The sequence below is a fragment of the Squalius cephalus genome (assembly GCF_949319135.1).
Source record: "Squalius cephalus genome assembly, chromosome: 11".
Classification (NCBI taxonomy): domain Eukaryota; kingdom Metazoa; phylum Chordata; class Actinopteri; order Cypriniformes; family Leuciscidae; genus Squalius; species Squalius cephalus.
The window spans coordinates 26,888,051-26,901,089 of record NC_137132.1 but is presented as its reverse complement, the minus strand read 5'-3'; the positions used below and the strand labels follow the sequence as shown (position 1 = coordinate 26,901,089).

The following is a 13,039-nucleotide window of genomic DNA, read 5'->3' as shown; positions in this document are numbered from 1 at the left end:
CTAAGTGTTCACACACTTCCGCTGTTAAGAGGCCCATTTAAGATACCACTTAACACAACACATGCCCTACAAAAAGTACAATGTACTAGTATTATGATTATACCATGTTACTTTAAATGATTGACGACTGACTGATTCATTATTATTATTATTTATTTAACTGGAAAATAACTGTGAAAAAAGTATTTTTTCAGAATTGTCAAATATATAATTATTTTCTATATGCATTTACCTTCGTATTATCATGGTACTGAGGTTACTTAAAAGGAAAATATATTCTTACTATGATGTCCAAAAATGCCCTGGCAAAAGTGTGTGGTATCATCATGAATTTGGGATAGATTTTAAATAATTAACCAATTTTTTATGCAGTATTTCATCCAGCTGGATAGTCTGAGGCACATTGTGCAGTCAACTAAAAAAACTTGACATAAAAAAAAAAATCTGTCCCTGATGTTAAAGTCAGCAAAACCTTGTAAGAATGTAAGTCTGCATTAGCAAAGGTCAACCAATGAGCCGTTTTTCATTAAAAGCTACAACATATTCCACTGTGCATGTGAGAAAACCATGACTCACGGCTTTTTGTGCTAATGGCTCATTATGAAACAGTCGCGCTCACCTTCTGAACTCTTCCAGGCGTTCCACAGGTCCTCCACGCTGATGAGCTGGTCGTCACCGTGGAAACTGTTGTGCTTGGCTTTGGGGTCATGGTAGTTGAGGTCCTCTCTTAAAAACTGTCAGATAACAGGGAACAAAAGGAAATCTATTCCAATTAGCAGCTCAAGGATCCCAGAGAATTCAGGAGAAAATGAAGATTTTGAATGCAATCACTATATTCTCCACTAGCTGATAAAGCAGACATTTATTTTTTATTTTTTTTTAAAGTCAAATAAAGTGTGTATATATATATATATATATATATAAAAAGTAAAAATCTAAAAAATGATAATTAATGAAACAATAACAAATAAAATACAAAATGACAAAAAAAGATTTTTTATATATTTTATAAACTATATATTTTATAAACTATATTTATATTAATTTATTATATATTATACACACACATACATACAGTATATACATACATATACACACACACACACACACACACACGTGTCTATCCATCGTTCTGTCCATCCATCCATCCATCCATCCATGTATTTTGTATTAAGTAATTGAATAAAATAAATACAAAAATAAAAATATACAATTCAAAATAAAAAAATAATAAATGAAAATATATATATTGTTCTGTCAATCCGTCCGTCCATCCATCCATCCATCCGTCCATCCGTCCATCCGTCAATCCATCCATCCATCCATCCATCCATCCATCCATCCATCCATCCATCCATCCATCCATCCATCCATCCATCCATCCACACACACAATGAATAAAATAAATACTAAAATAAAAATGTATAAAATTTATAAATTTATAAAAAAAAATATAAATAAAAAGAAAAAAAAACATGTTTTTGCTAATGAATGATAGAAAGCCTTTACAGCCTTAACAGACATTAGTTATGGACCAAGATCGTAACCGGCTATTACAAGCAATTCTGCACTTTATCGGTCACTTGGTTTCCATGGCGGAAAGCCCTACCCAAAACTCACTGGACTGAAAATGACAGTTTGTTTGCCCATTATGAGCAAATGACCAGAACTTAATTCAAATGACAATAAACTGTTTACCCTAGGGAACATTTAAGAGCCAAACCAAAGTCTATCTTATAGACGTAATGTTTTAAGATATTCTGGGTGTATTAATGCCGTCGAGTGCTGTGAACATCTAGCGGAGCAAAGGCTCAGTTTGCTCAGACACAGCAGATGGCAACATTGATTACACAACATAACGCAACAGAAGGTTAGAGAGCAGTTCAAGGGATATTTAAGATGGTAAAGAGCTTCAAACTGTGGTTAAACTGCAACCACTGCGAGAGATTTGTCATAAATGTGTAAATATTTAGATGGAGACCAATCACACCTGCTTTCTAGAAATCAAATTTGTCAACCGCATTGTTACAACTGACACATCAAGACATGTACAGACGACTGGCTTTTTTCCCCCCACAACACGTCACAGCAGCAATAATTATTGACATAATATCACTGAAAACGCTGTCACTTTCCCATGCCTTTATAAATGCAAATGAGTCATGGTTTTCAGACACAGGCCAAGATATTCCTCGACATGCCCACTCAAAGACAAGTGTCGAGCACTCATATCAGTCTATGCGGTGTGGAAACAAACACAGCAAGTAGCGCAACCTAATCTAACGGTTTAATTCTGCGATTGCAAACTGCATCGTATGCCATCAAATCATAGTTTTAAAATTATGGACTCTCACAAGAATACCAGGATCTTTGCAAATCTGTGGTTGCCATTCCATCAGATTTGCCTTGATGCTGCTTCGGGAAGGTTGGAGGCGGCAGGACAGAACGCCTACACAACATATCGCTCGACTGAAAGGATGCCAGGAAGGGGCAGGCTCTGCTCCGCTGCGTATGCTTCCAAAACGACACCCAACGAACACGGTGACTGGCTTTCCTTGGGCAAACAGCCACCGGTTCACAATCACAAGCAGTATCATGTTGGACATCATTCATAAAAGAGAGATGGTACAAAAGGCAAATGTGTGAGTTTATTGCTGCGAGAATGAACAGGCCTGGTCTGTTGGGAATTTCTTTGCGGTTTTGAGCTGGCTAATGTTGCTCAACATTAACTGGTGGGGTAATTCAAATTTGTAGTGGCTAAGCTAACTCGATGTGGGTGAAACATAATTGAAAAAAAAAAATTATAATAAACAAATGGTACCTGACAAACTTAACCCTGTAAAGACTAACATATGAAATAATCTAATTTGAGATGGTGCCGTTTATTTAACCTTTAGACAAAATATTTAACCTTTTTGTTAAAGTACATACGTATTTTATGTTTGTATCATATTTGATACATCAGGCTTTTACAGCTCATATAGTAGGCTATGATAGTAAAATATGGAGTAAAAATAAAAATATTCAATTTGGTGCAGATTTTATTTATATGGCCAGAAAGTAAGATTAAATTCTGATAACTTGTAAATCAATGATCTTTTTAAAACAGCATAAAATAATTACATAAAATACATATATAAATATCATTATTGAGACATTTATATATGTATTTTATGTAATTAAAATACATATATAAATGTCTCAATACATATATAAATATCATTATTGAGACATTTAGATGCTGAGTTTAACAAAGCTCTGTAGTTTTAATTATGGGGTGGGGCGCTAAACATATAATGCAATGCAATGCAATACAATAATGATTACGAGATGTACAAATAAATGCTTCTCAAAAGCTCGTTGTATCATATTTGACATTTTATTTTGAAAAATCTTGTTAAAAAGTAATGTATGGATAATCACGTAAACCTAAATTGCTTCAGTCCAGTAAATGTTAATCTTGAAATATAACTAACTATTAGGGCTGTGCGATTAATCGTAATTGATTTTCGATTTAAATTTTGGCTTCCAAAGATTATGAAAACTAGACAATAGAAGCAAAACGATTATTGTGCCAATTAATTATCACTGAAAAAGCCTATCGATAATTGTGAAATTTTACTGATATCTAAATTACTCATATCATGAAATACTCATATCATGTCATGACTTAGATCATATCTCCCACCAATAATCGTGTTAAATTAGCTTGATTTCAATATTGACCAAAATAATCATGATTATGATTTTTAAAATAAAAGAGCAGCCTTACTAAAAATATAAAAGTTATTCATTTAGTTTATTAAAAGGCATTTTACTGACTAAGTATGACATATCAATAAGGGGCCAGAAGGCATGTAGAAGATTGTGTACAACAAATATTTCAGCAAAGTTTTGATCATGTGCATAATTTAGAGGCCTTAATTTCATGGCTCAAATATGATACAGTAGGCTTTAAAGTGCTAATGGCACGATGCTCAAAAACATCACAAGATGCAATGTAATTTAACAATTATAAAAAATGTCGCTTCAAAAGAAATTTAAATAAAACAAATATGCTGACAGGGTTTTTCAATTCATTAGGTAAATAACAAGAAGAATTACAAGTGGAAGTAAACAGTAAAACTATAAACCCGTGCGATTACGATTATGATAAAGGATTGAAACATAAATACAGGTTTGCAGCATCAAGCAGCAGAGCTGAAATAAAGTACCAGCTGATAATGGAAGCCTTGCACATTCAAGTTAAAAATGGTTGCCCCCATTTTTATGGTAAAAATAATGTGAATACGATGCAAATGGTCCAATAGAAATTACATAGCAAGCTAAATGAATGCATCTAAACTATTGCAAGAAAACATCTAAATAAACGAATCGATAATTTGGTTCTTGGACTAGTATCATAACCATCCTGACTTATTATTTCTCCTAAATAGTTGTGAAACCACTGCTTCACATTTATTTGTTACTGAAAGCCTCCTGGGAATGGATCAATGACATCTGAGATGTGACTGAGGATAACTGTAAAGAAAATTAGTAGCACAATTATGTCCAGTCATAAGACTATTCTGCAAGTCATCTCCTTAGGCGGTAGAATGCTTACAACTGCATTACCTCAGAACCAGTCGGGCAAAGTTCTTTAAGATGAGGGATAAAAACATGACGATTTTCTAAGCTTGCACAAGTGTAGATTTGACTAGAAATTCCTCTCTTTTTATCCCTTATAATCAGTGGTTTTATTTAGTAACAGGTTAGGCTGCCTCTGTGAGCATTATTTCTGCGAGACACCTCCACATGGGTCTACACTAGCGGTTTTGGCCTCTTCAGACCACCTGATTCAGAATACCATAGTGAGTTTCTGGTTTCCTGCATCTTGCAGCACAAATAGCAAGATAACACCAACCATGACACACATTGCTGAACTATGTCACACAGGCTGATAAAACCCATCGTGTACTAATGCTTTAACAAGCCCAGACCATTGGAAAGAGCATTAGACAGGATGAATTAGCCAAATCTTATTATTTACAGACATCCTTAGAGGAGGAAGGAAGGATGCAGTTGACTTGAGCACGATACTCTTGTGCTAAGACCATGAGATATTTCGTGTTTATACAACTATCCTCATGTGTTCCAGATGGGCGTTACCTCTGCTAATCTGCTATATAAGGACCACCCCAAACACTCATCCACTGCCTTCGTGCCTCGTTGACTTCGTGCTTTATGCCATTGTGCTTCACTTTCATCCTGATTGATTGCGTTTCTCGTCACCTTTGTTTGTTTCGTCATAGTTTGATTGGGAAATAGTGTCGTGCAAGAGAGATTGTTTGAGGCTATGACTGTTTGCTCTAAAAATCCCATTTATTTTCTATATGTAAAATCATTTTTTAAAAGAAATCGTGTTCATGGATGAGCTAATGTATTCAAGTTTTATTAACGTTACAGTGGTATGAAGCAGGGTGGGCCGAGAGCTTAGATAATAAATCTATAATCGTCATTATAAGAGTAAAAATAAACAATTCAAGACAATAGTATTATTGTACTCTCCTTTACATTACGCAATACATCATGGGGTATTTAATTCCCTAATAAAAATAAAAAATCAGTTTATTCATATATATATATATATATATAGTTTTTATATTTTATACAGCTATATTAGGGCTGCACGATTTGGGGAAAATGTCATTGCGATTATTGAGGTCAATATTGCAATTGCGATATGCGATTACAATAAAATAAACAAATGGTTTCATGAGTCAACTTGCTTGGTTCTCAAGGAAAATGCACACACAGATTAGTGATAATGCTGAAATGTGTATTTCTCAACTCAAACTAGCAACATTTTTAATTAAATTAAAATACTATTTTTTTTACAAAATTAAATAATGACATCTTTGCATTTCTGCAAACTTGTTATTGTCTCAATAGTACAAAAATAAATAGAACAATAAATAAGAACATTTGTATGCTCATGAAAATAAGTTATTTTGAACATTCTGTCAAAGCAGGATGTAACATATATGCTTTGTCTAAACTCAGTCTGTGGAGCATTTTTGGTGTAAGTGTATTGTCTGATTGTCAAAAACATTTGGTAACTAAAACAGAATTTTGTTAAGTTTATTGACAACATGTTACAATGTTTACATGGTACAATGACTTGTTGGCTACCGTTTTTATTATTGCTTGACACAAATTTCACGATTTCAATTCAAATCTTGTGATTTGATTCCGATCTTGATTCAATATCGATTCATTCGGATAAATATTAGGTAGCCTAACAGTAGATACATGTTCTTTTTTCTCAAGAAAAAAAATATATTTCGCCTAATGCTGTAAACATACAGAGAACCCTGTCAGCTGGTGTTATTATTAAAGGTTAGAAATAACAACTCAAATTAAATATAATGTGGTTTTTACTAGGCTATAATAACAACATTCCAATATTTTAATGATAAGTACATATATAATAAATATTTAATATAGTGCACATATTTAGCAAAATACTCTCTCTATATAATTTGTCTAGCCAACTAACATGCAATCAAATGGCTTTCCTGAGGTAAATGTAACATTATGTCTCCAGCTTTTTTATTGACCTCTTTCCGCGGTTGAAAAACACTGATTGATCGATATTTTGTATGAGGCATAAACATTTCGGTAAGTTGTACTGCATCTTTCAACACACCTATTCATTCGTGTTTATTTACTATTAACTAGAGTAAGAAATGTTCAGTTCACAACCACGATCTGTCACATCACATACAAGCGCCAAAACGCTATTGTTTGAATTTTGTAATAAAATTGACAGAATCTAAGAGCTGAGAATTTGTTTCCTATCATAAGTAACCTGCTCTGTCTAGTCTGTCGGTGTCCTCTTTGCTTCGCGATTTTTCTCTGCGTGAGAAAATGGATGAGTGGCGTGAGAGCGTGTGAAAAGTGTCAATTGCGCGAGTCTCACGCTGAATGAGTGAGAGTTGGCAGCCCTGCTCTCTCTGCTCAGTGTCGGTTATCTTATAGCCAAAATATCGCTATATAACAGGTAGAATTTTTTCTGGCCACTAGTTCAGTGTCCATCTGCTCGGCATCACCCATTCTCCGCGCTGCACACCGGAAAAAGTCATGACGTGACCATACGCGCCACACGTGCCACTGCCTAAACTGAAACTGACTGGTCTTCTTTTTATTAGTGGTGTAGAAAATGGGCAAACAGCTCTCAGAAAGAATGGGTTGTCATGTCCACACATGCATTTATTAATTTAATAAAATCGCAGCATTTTGCGTCATATAATCGCATTGGCTTGACATTGCGATTGCGCTATGATTAATCGTGCAGCGCTAAGCTATATTATATATATATTTATGCTTTAAAACAAAGTTTGTAATTTTCTGATTAATCTCAGTGATAGTTGTCTTGGTTCATGACTTGAATGCCTATGGAGAAAATATATTTTAAAAATACTTCCAAAATCAAGGCAGTCACTCTTGCAGCCTCTAGGGTAAATGAACAGACAACATGTAAAATGACACACAAGTCACAAGCGGTGACAAGTATTAGAGTTCTATTAACCTGCTGCAGATTACTCATTTACCGTCATGCTGACTTGAATGTTAATGCTATGAGGAAAATTAATCAAACACTTGACTTTAAAAGAGAACAAAGGTATATCAACTGCCTAGTTAACCAAATGTTAGCCACTTAAGAATCAGCTTTAAAAGTAATTCACTGACCCCATCAGTCTCAGAAACATCCACATTTCCATTGGCATCGTCATCCATTTGCTTGTGAATGCTGCGGATGGCCTCAAAACTGAGGATGGCGATCTCGTCCAGGCATAGCAGCTCGTCGATGCGGCAAAGCTCTGAAGAAAAGAAACAGTCACAGTTAGCAAAATACTAAAACAAACCAGGATATAAACACCTCATTTATTCTTATAACGCATGTTCCTGATCTTCGTGATCTTTAATCAAACTATAATCATTTACTCTTTCTTTGAAGCAACGTCCTTTCCTATGATGTAACCAAGGCCATGCAGGCTATTGGATAATGATAACCACTAGCTATTTAGTCATTGTTTTTAGTGGTCAAACCAACAATCAGTTGGCCATCACACAATCCTAGAGGCTTTATTGGCGTTAAATTGAGGACTAGCGCATTCAAATCGAGGATCACATTAAACAGAGAAAGCAATCTTTGGAAATAAAGGTGAGATAAAGACCCAATATGAACTGTTGCTGTAGTGATAGTTAATTTAACTGTCCAGGGGTCACAAAGCACTCTTTAATGAGAACATTGTGTGCTAATGAAGACTGTCTGTGTTCAAAATGATAGCACCAGATCCAATTTTAGAATTCAGAGGTGCTTCCAAACAGCTGTCCTAAAATCCCACTGTGTCCGCAGAGGTTTCCAGCTCAAACTTTGAGGGGGGGCTAAAAATAGACCTGGCTGTGGTATTAACTAAAACTAGCAAGCAACTATTTTTAGGATACAAATCTGTACAGCTGTTGTGTTACCACACTCGAGGTTCTGAGGGCTAAGAAAGCTATGGTGTGTGCTGCACAAAGCAGTGAGAGAACCTGAAGTAGTTTGTGTGAACATTCACAAGTGGGAACTTCATCAGATCAGAGTGTGTGGTACTAGGGAGTCTGATGTAGGCTGTGATATATCCGGTTGTGTTTGTGTATATCAGAGGATTATAACTCAAAGGCACCTGTCCAAGAGACCCATGAGCTCCAAAAATAAACCTTGGCGTTTGTCTTTTCATAACACAAGCATGCCATTTCGAAACCTAAGAGAAGACTTCTCTTAAAGCGCTCCAAAAACACAGAGAAGTCTAAGGCTCAATCCCAATTCTCTCTCTTACCCCTTCCCCTTCCCACTTCCCACTTCCCCTTAGTTTTGCACGTTCACGTGAGAGTAAGGGCTATTCACATGAACGTGCAAAACTAAGGGGAAGGGGTAAGACAGAGAATTGGGACTGGGCAAGATAAAGTCTATCAAAGTCACCTTGAAGGCTTGGTAGATGGTAAAGGGACATGAAGAGAATCATATCTGGTTTCTGAAATGTATCACTTATCAAGTATAATGAACTAGAACCTTTGAGGATATTAAATGCATCATCTTATAGGCTATAACATGCTTTACTCAACAAAAATTGAGCAAACTATAAGAAACTGAGCAATACCTATACATTTCTCAATTGCTTTTAACAATTGCAAAACAAAATGGAGTTGATCATTTTTATTTATTTTTTTACACATTTTTGAAAGAAGCTTCTTAAGTTCACCAAGGCTTCGTTTATTTGAATAGAGTAAAAATACAGTAAAAACAGTAATATTGTCAAATATACATTTTAAAATGTGATTTATTCCCATGATGGCATTTTGTTTACTTGGTATTTAATAAACTAGAAATAAATAGATTATGGCAACTTGATTCTGCAATTCAATTACAGTATTTTTCACATATAAAGAAATTTGTATAAAAAAAAAAAAAGTGAATAAAAAGGATGTAAGCACTGTCACCAACAGAGCACTCTGTTACCAGTAATCTGGTAAGTTTGTGCACACTGGGAATCATATTTTTTTTGTAAATGAAGACCAGGTAACACTGATTTTACGTACAGCACATTGTGAAAATGACATGAATATGACAGTGGCCAACCGGATTTAGTGCAGTATAGTTTGAAATCAAGGGTTTAAAGGAGTAGTAAGTGATTTCTGAAAAACGCTGTTGAAAGTGGATCAGACTGAGTACCAAAACACACTAATAGCCAATCAGCAACAGGGGGCGTGTCGACTCATGATGCGGAAGGAGAGAGAGTGAGCAAGAGGGAGATTTGAAGAAATACTGTAGAAAGAGGGATGGTTGAGAGACATTACAAAAAGAGAAAAGGTCAGAGGAATATCAGTGGGAAAATAAGTGCTATGATCAGACAAAAGCTTTAGGACCCGCATTAATATTAGAAAAGTTTTTCTTATGGAAGGCAAGAAAATGGACGTAGAGGTTGCATTGTTTCTGCTCCATACGCGAGTAACATTGTGTACTGTACGTTCATTTTGTGTTCCTTATAGCCTATGTTCCTTTATTTGCTTTGCTTCTGCTATTATAAAGAGACATCCACTCTTGCATTTCATGCATTTTGGGGGCGGAGCAATGAAGGGGAGGGGTGTGTTTGGGGGATTACAAATATCAACAGTGTTCAACAATGATTCTCAGAAATCGCTCACTGCACCTTTAAAGTTTGTCAACTGTGCACGTTCAGTGACAGCAGAACTCTCCTCTCTGCAGTTAATAAGCACAGACCGACCGACCGACCGAACTGTTAAACAGTGCTGTGTGTTCAGGTGCTGGTGTTCTCAGCGCTATCAAAATAAAATCCCCTCTTCCAAACAGAAACACTGATCGGCTGATGCAGAAATTGAAATAAATGACAAGTTTACAGCTAATACAAATGATTATCATCACTATATCATTTTAAGTTTTAGGTCCAAATCATACTCTACACTAGTAAAAGAAATCAAAAGCTTGATTGCATTCCATCATGATACATCATCAACGCAAATCATAGGAAGTATGCATTGCATTCGCCAAATTGCCACAACAGAAAATAGTGGAAATTGTCAGTTCTGCATTTTAGGTCTAATACAGTCATGGCGAGCAACAGTTTATAAAGTGTTGACATGTTTATAGCTAGCTACCAGAATAACAGCCAGGTAACTATCGCCTCCCTGAGTAAAGTCACACAGCATCATAAGAATGCTTGTCAAGAACATACAATGGGACAGAGCACTTGCAATGCGTTTGCATACTGTTGTGTAGAGCATCTTCCTGGCTTTTGGTTACAATCTGATGTCCTAGCTATATAAAGTGTGCTTTATATCAAAAGCACTGGTCAAAGCCATAGACAGCGCCTTTGTATGAAACATGGCTCGCTCTATCAAATCAGGGTTCAGTGAATACAGTGTTATGTAATGCTTCAGTCCCCTTTATTACAGAATGGATAGTCATTATAAACCTGCATCACAAACTTCATATAACAGATTACCTAAACGTATGCATCTCTAAAAGAAAGAAAGAGAGAGGACAGCAAACCACAAGTTATTTTCTGTCAATCTGCTGTTATATAACAGACCTTTGGGGGGAGTATGACAACTAGTGCACCAAATGGTACATTGTCTTCTCCAACAGGGCTGCAAACAAAAGCAGGCCAGTGGCATCAGTGTTGTTTGCTCTGTGGAGCGCGACCAGCAGCCTCAGGAGACACTGAGCTCTAGCGGTGCGGTTCTATCAGACCTGACACAGACAGGGCGTTCCAAAGATCAAGGCCCGTGATCGAGGCGTGGCGGGTACAGGTGCTCTCTGCTGAACCTTGAGTTTTTGGTCATAGGGAGGATGTTTAATAAGGGCTGGATAAGGGCTGCAGTTTTAGGAAATACACAACTGTATGAAAGTTTGAGGCTAATATGTTTTTTAAAGAATTCTTATGCTCACCAAGGCTGCATCTATTTGAGCAAAAATATCAGTAATATTGTGAAATATTATTACACTTCATTGTAACTGTTTCTATTTCAATTTATTTTAAAATGCTATTTTTATTCCTGTGATGGCAAAGCTGATTTTTCAGCATCATTACTCAAGAACGATGCTCAAGAATTTCTTATTAATGTTGAAACTGCTTAATGTTTTTGTGCAAACTGATACATTTCTGAATTCTTTGATGGGATTACATTTACTATTTACATTACATTATTTGAAATAGAACATTTTTGTAGCATATTATAAATATATTTACCACTTTTGATCACTTGCAGAATTTATTTATTTATTTATTTTTAAACAAAACCTGCTGCCCAAACATTTTGCTCATAGACAACACAATGTATGGCTTCTTCCAGATATAATTGATGGTGTCAGTAGATTACAATTCAAATGGTTGTTCATGAATTTATGTTAATTTTGTCATGAGTCTGAAGCCACATTATGGTGAGAGGAAAAAAAGAACAGGAAATCTTGCAACCCCAAACTTCCTAAAACGCTTGTGAACAAATTTGAAAAAGGGCAAAGTTGCCACATTTCCCATGTGCCTATTAAATGCTGGGAAAGCTAGAACAACACTATTATCTAAGGCTAATTTCAGTTACTTCTTAATACTTATGTCTTCTTCCTGTCTAGTATAATAGCCACTCAAAAAAAAAAAAAAAAATCTTTCTAAATGATCATGCAACTCGGCCTGGTATTTTAATGCGGTCAAATTCAGCGTGCTTGAAAATTTTTAAATACTCAGTGACAAATAAAATGTTCCTGATGCAAAGAATAAGAAAAACAGTAACAACATCTTAATGAATACAGCTATTAAAGCATTGTAAAACACCCATACATGATTCTGAGGTCAGTCGAAAATCACCCCAAATAATATTTCAGCATTCATTTGATTAACAATTACTGTGTATATGTGTGCTGTATATGTATGAAACAGATTCACAAACAGTCTTTTAAACCACACAGTATTGTTATTTCTGGCTTAGAATAATTCATATCACAGAAGTACCGGGATAAAAGTTTATAGCTCGGATATAAACACTGATGTCTACAGTAGATCAAAATAGAGTAAATCACCTTTTGCTATAAATAACTGTATTTGCTTCAAAAGACTGTCAATTACATAGTTACACCAGTAGGTGGCGACAAGTGATTTAAATGTATTCATCATTGAATCAATCATTCAAAGGATTCATTCAAAAATGCTGACTTAAGTAAAATTATTTATGAGTGAGTCACAGAATCATGCATTCAAACCAATTTTTTTTATTTGATTTCAGATCAATTTAAATATTTTTAAATAGACTGCAGCAATTAACATTTAGTCAGAACATGTTATGTTATTTTGTTTCGTTGTCTATTAAGAATTGTGAACTATTTTAAACAAAAAAAATGTAATCGGACAGATCTAACCAACACACGTTTTTACTCAGAGTGACTGAAATTATGCATAGTTCACCTTTAATATGCCATAACCACAAAATATACATTATAAAC

At 35.2% G+C, this 13,039-nt stretch overlaps 1 protein-coding gene across 3 annotated transcripts in view; it reads right to left on the bottom strand.

Moving 5' to 3' along the window:
- The window catches only part of stim1a (stromal interaction molecule 1a), a 48,965-nt gene that overhangs the window by 29,776 nt on the left and 6,150 nt on the right, over nucleotides 1–13,039 (bottom strand). For all 3 annotated transcript variants that reach the window (XM_079886361.1, XM_079886362.1, XM_079886360.1), the window contains exons 3-4: nucleotides 7,732–7,862; nucleotides 620–734 (exon numbers count right to left, since the gene is read on the bottom strand). In XM_079886361.1, the coding sequence (XP_079742487.1) occupies nucleotides 620–734; nucleotides 7,732–7,862 (246 nt within the window). The remainder of the gene's footprint in view (nucleotides 1–619; nucleotides 735–7,731; nucleotides 7,863–13,039) is intronic.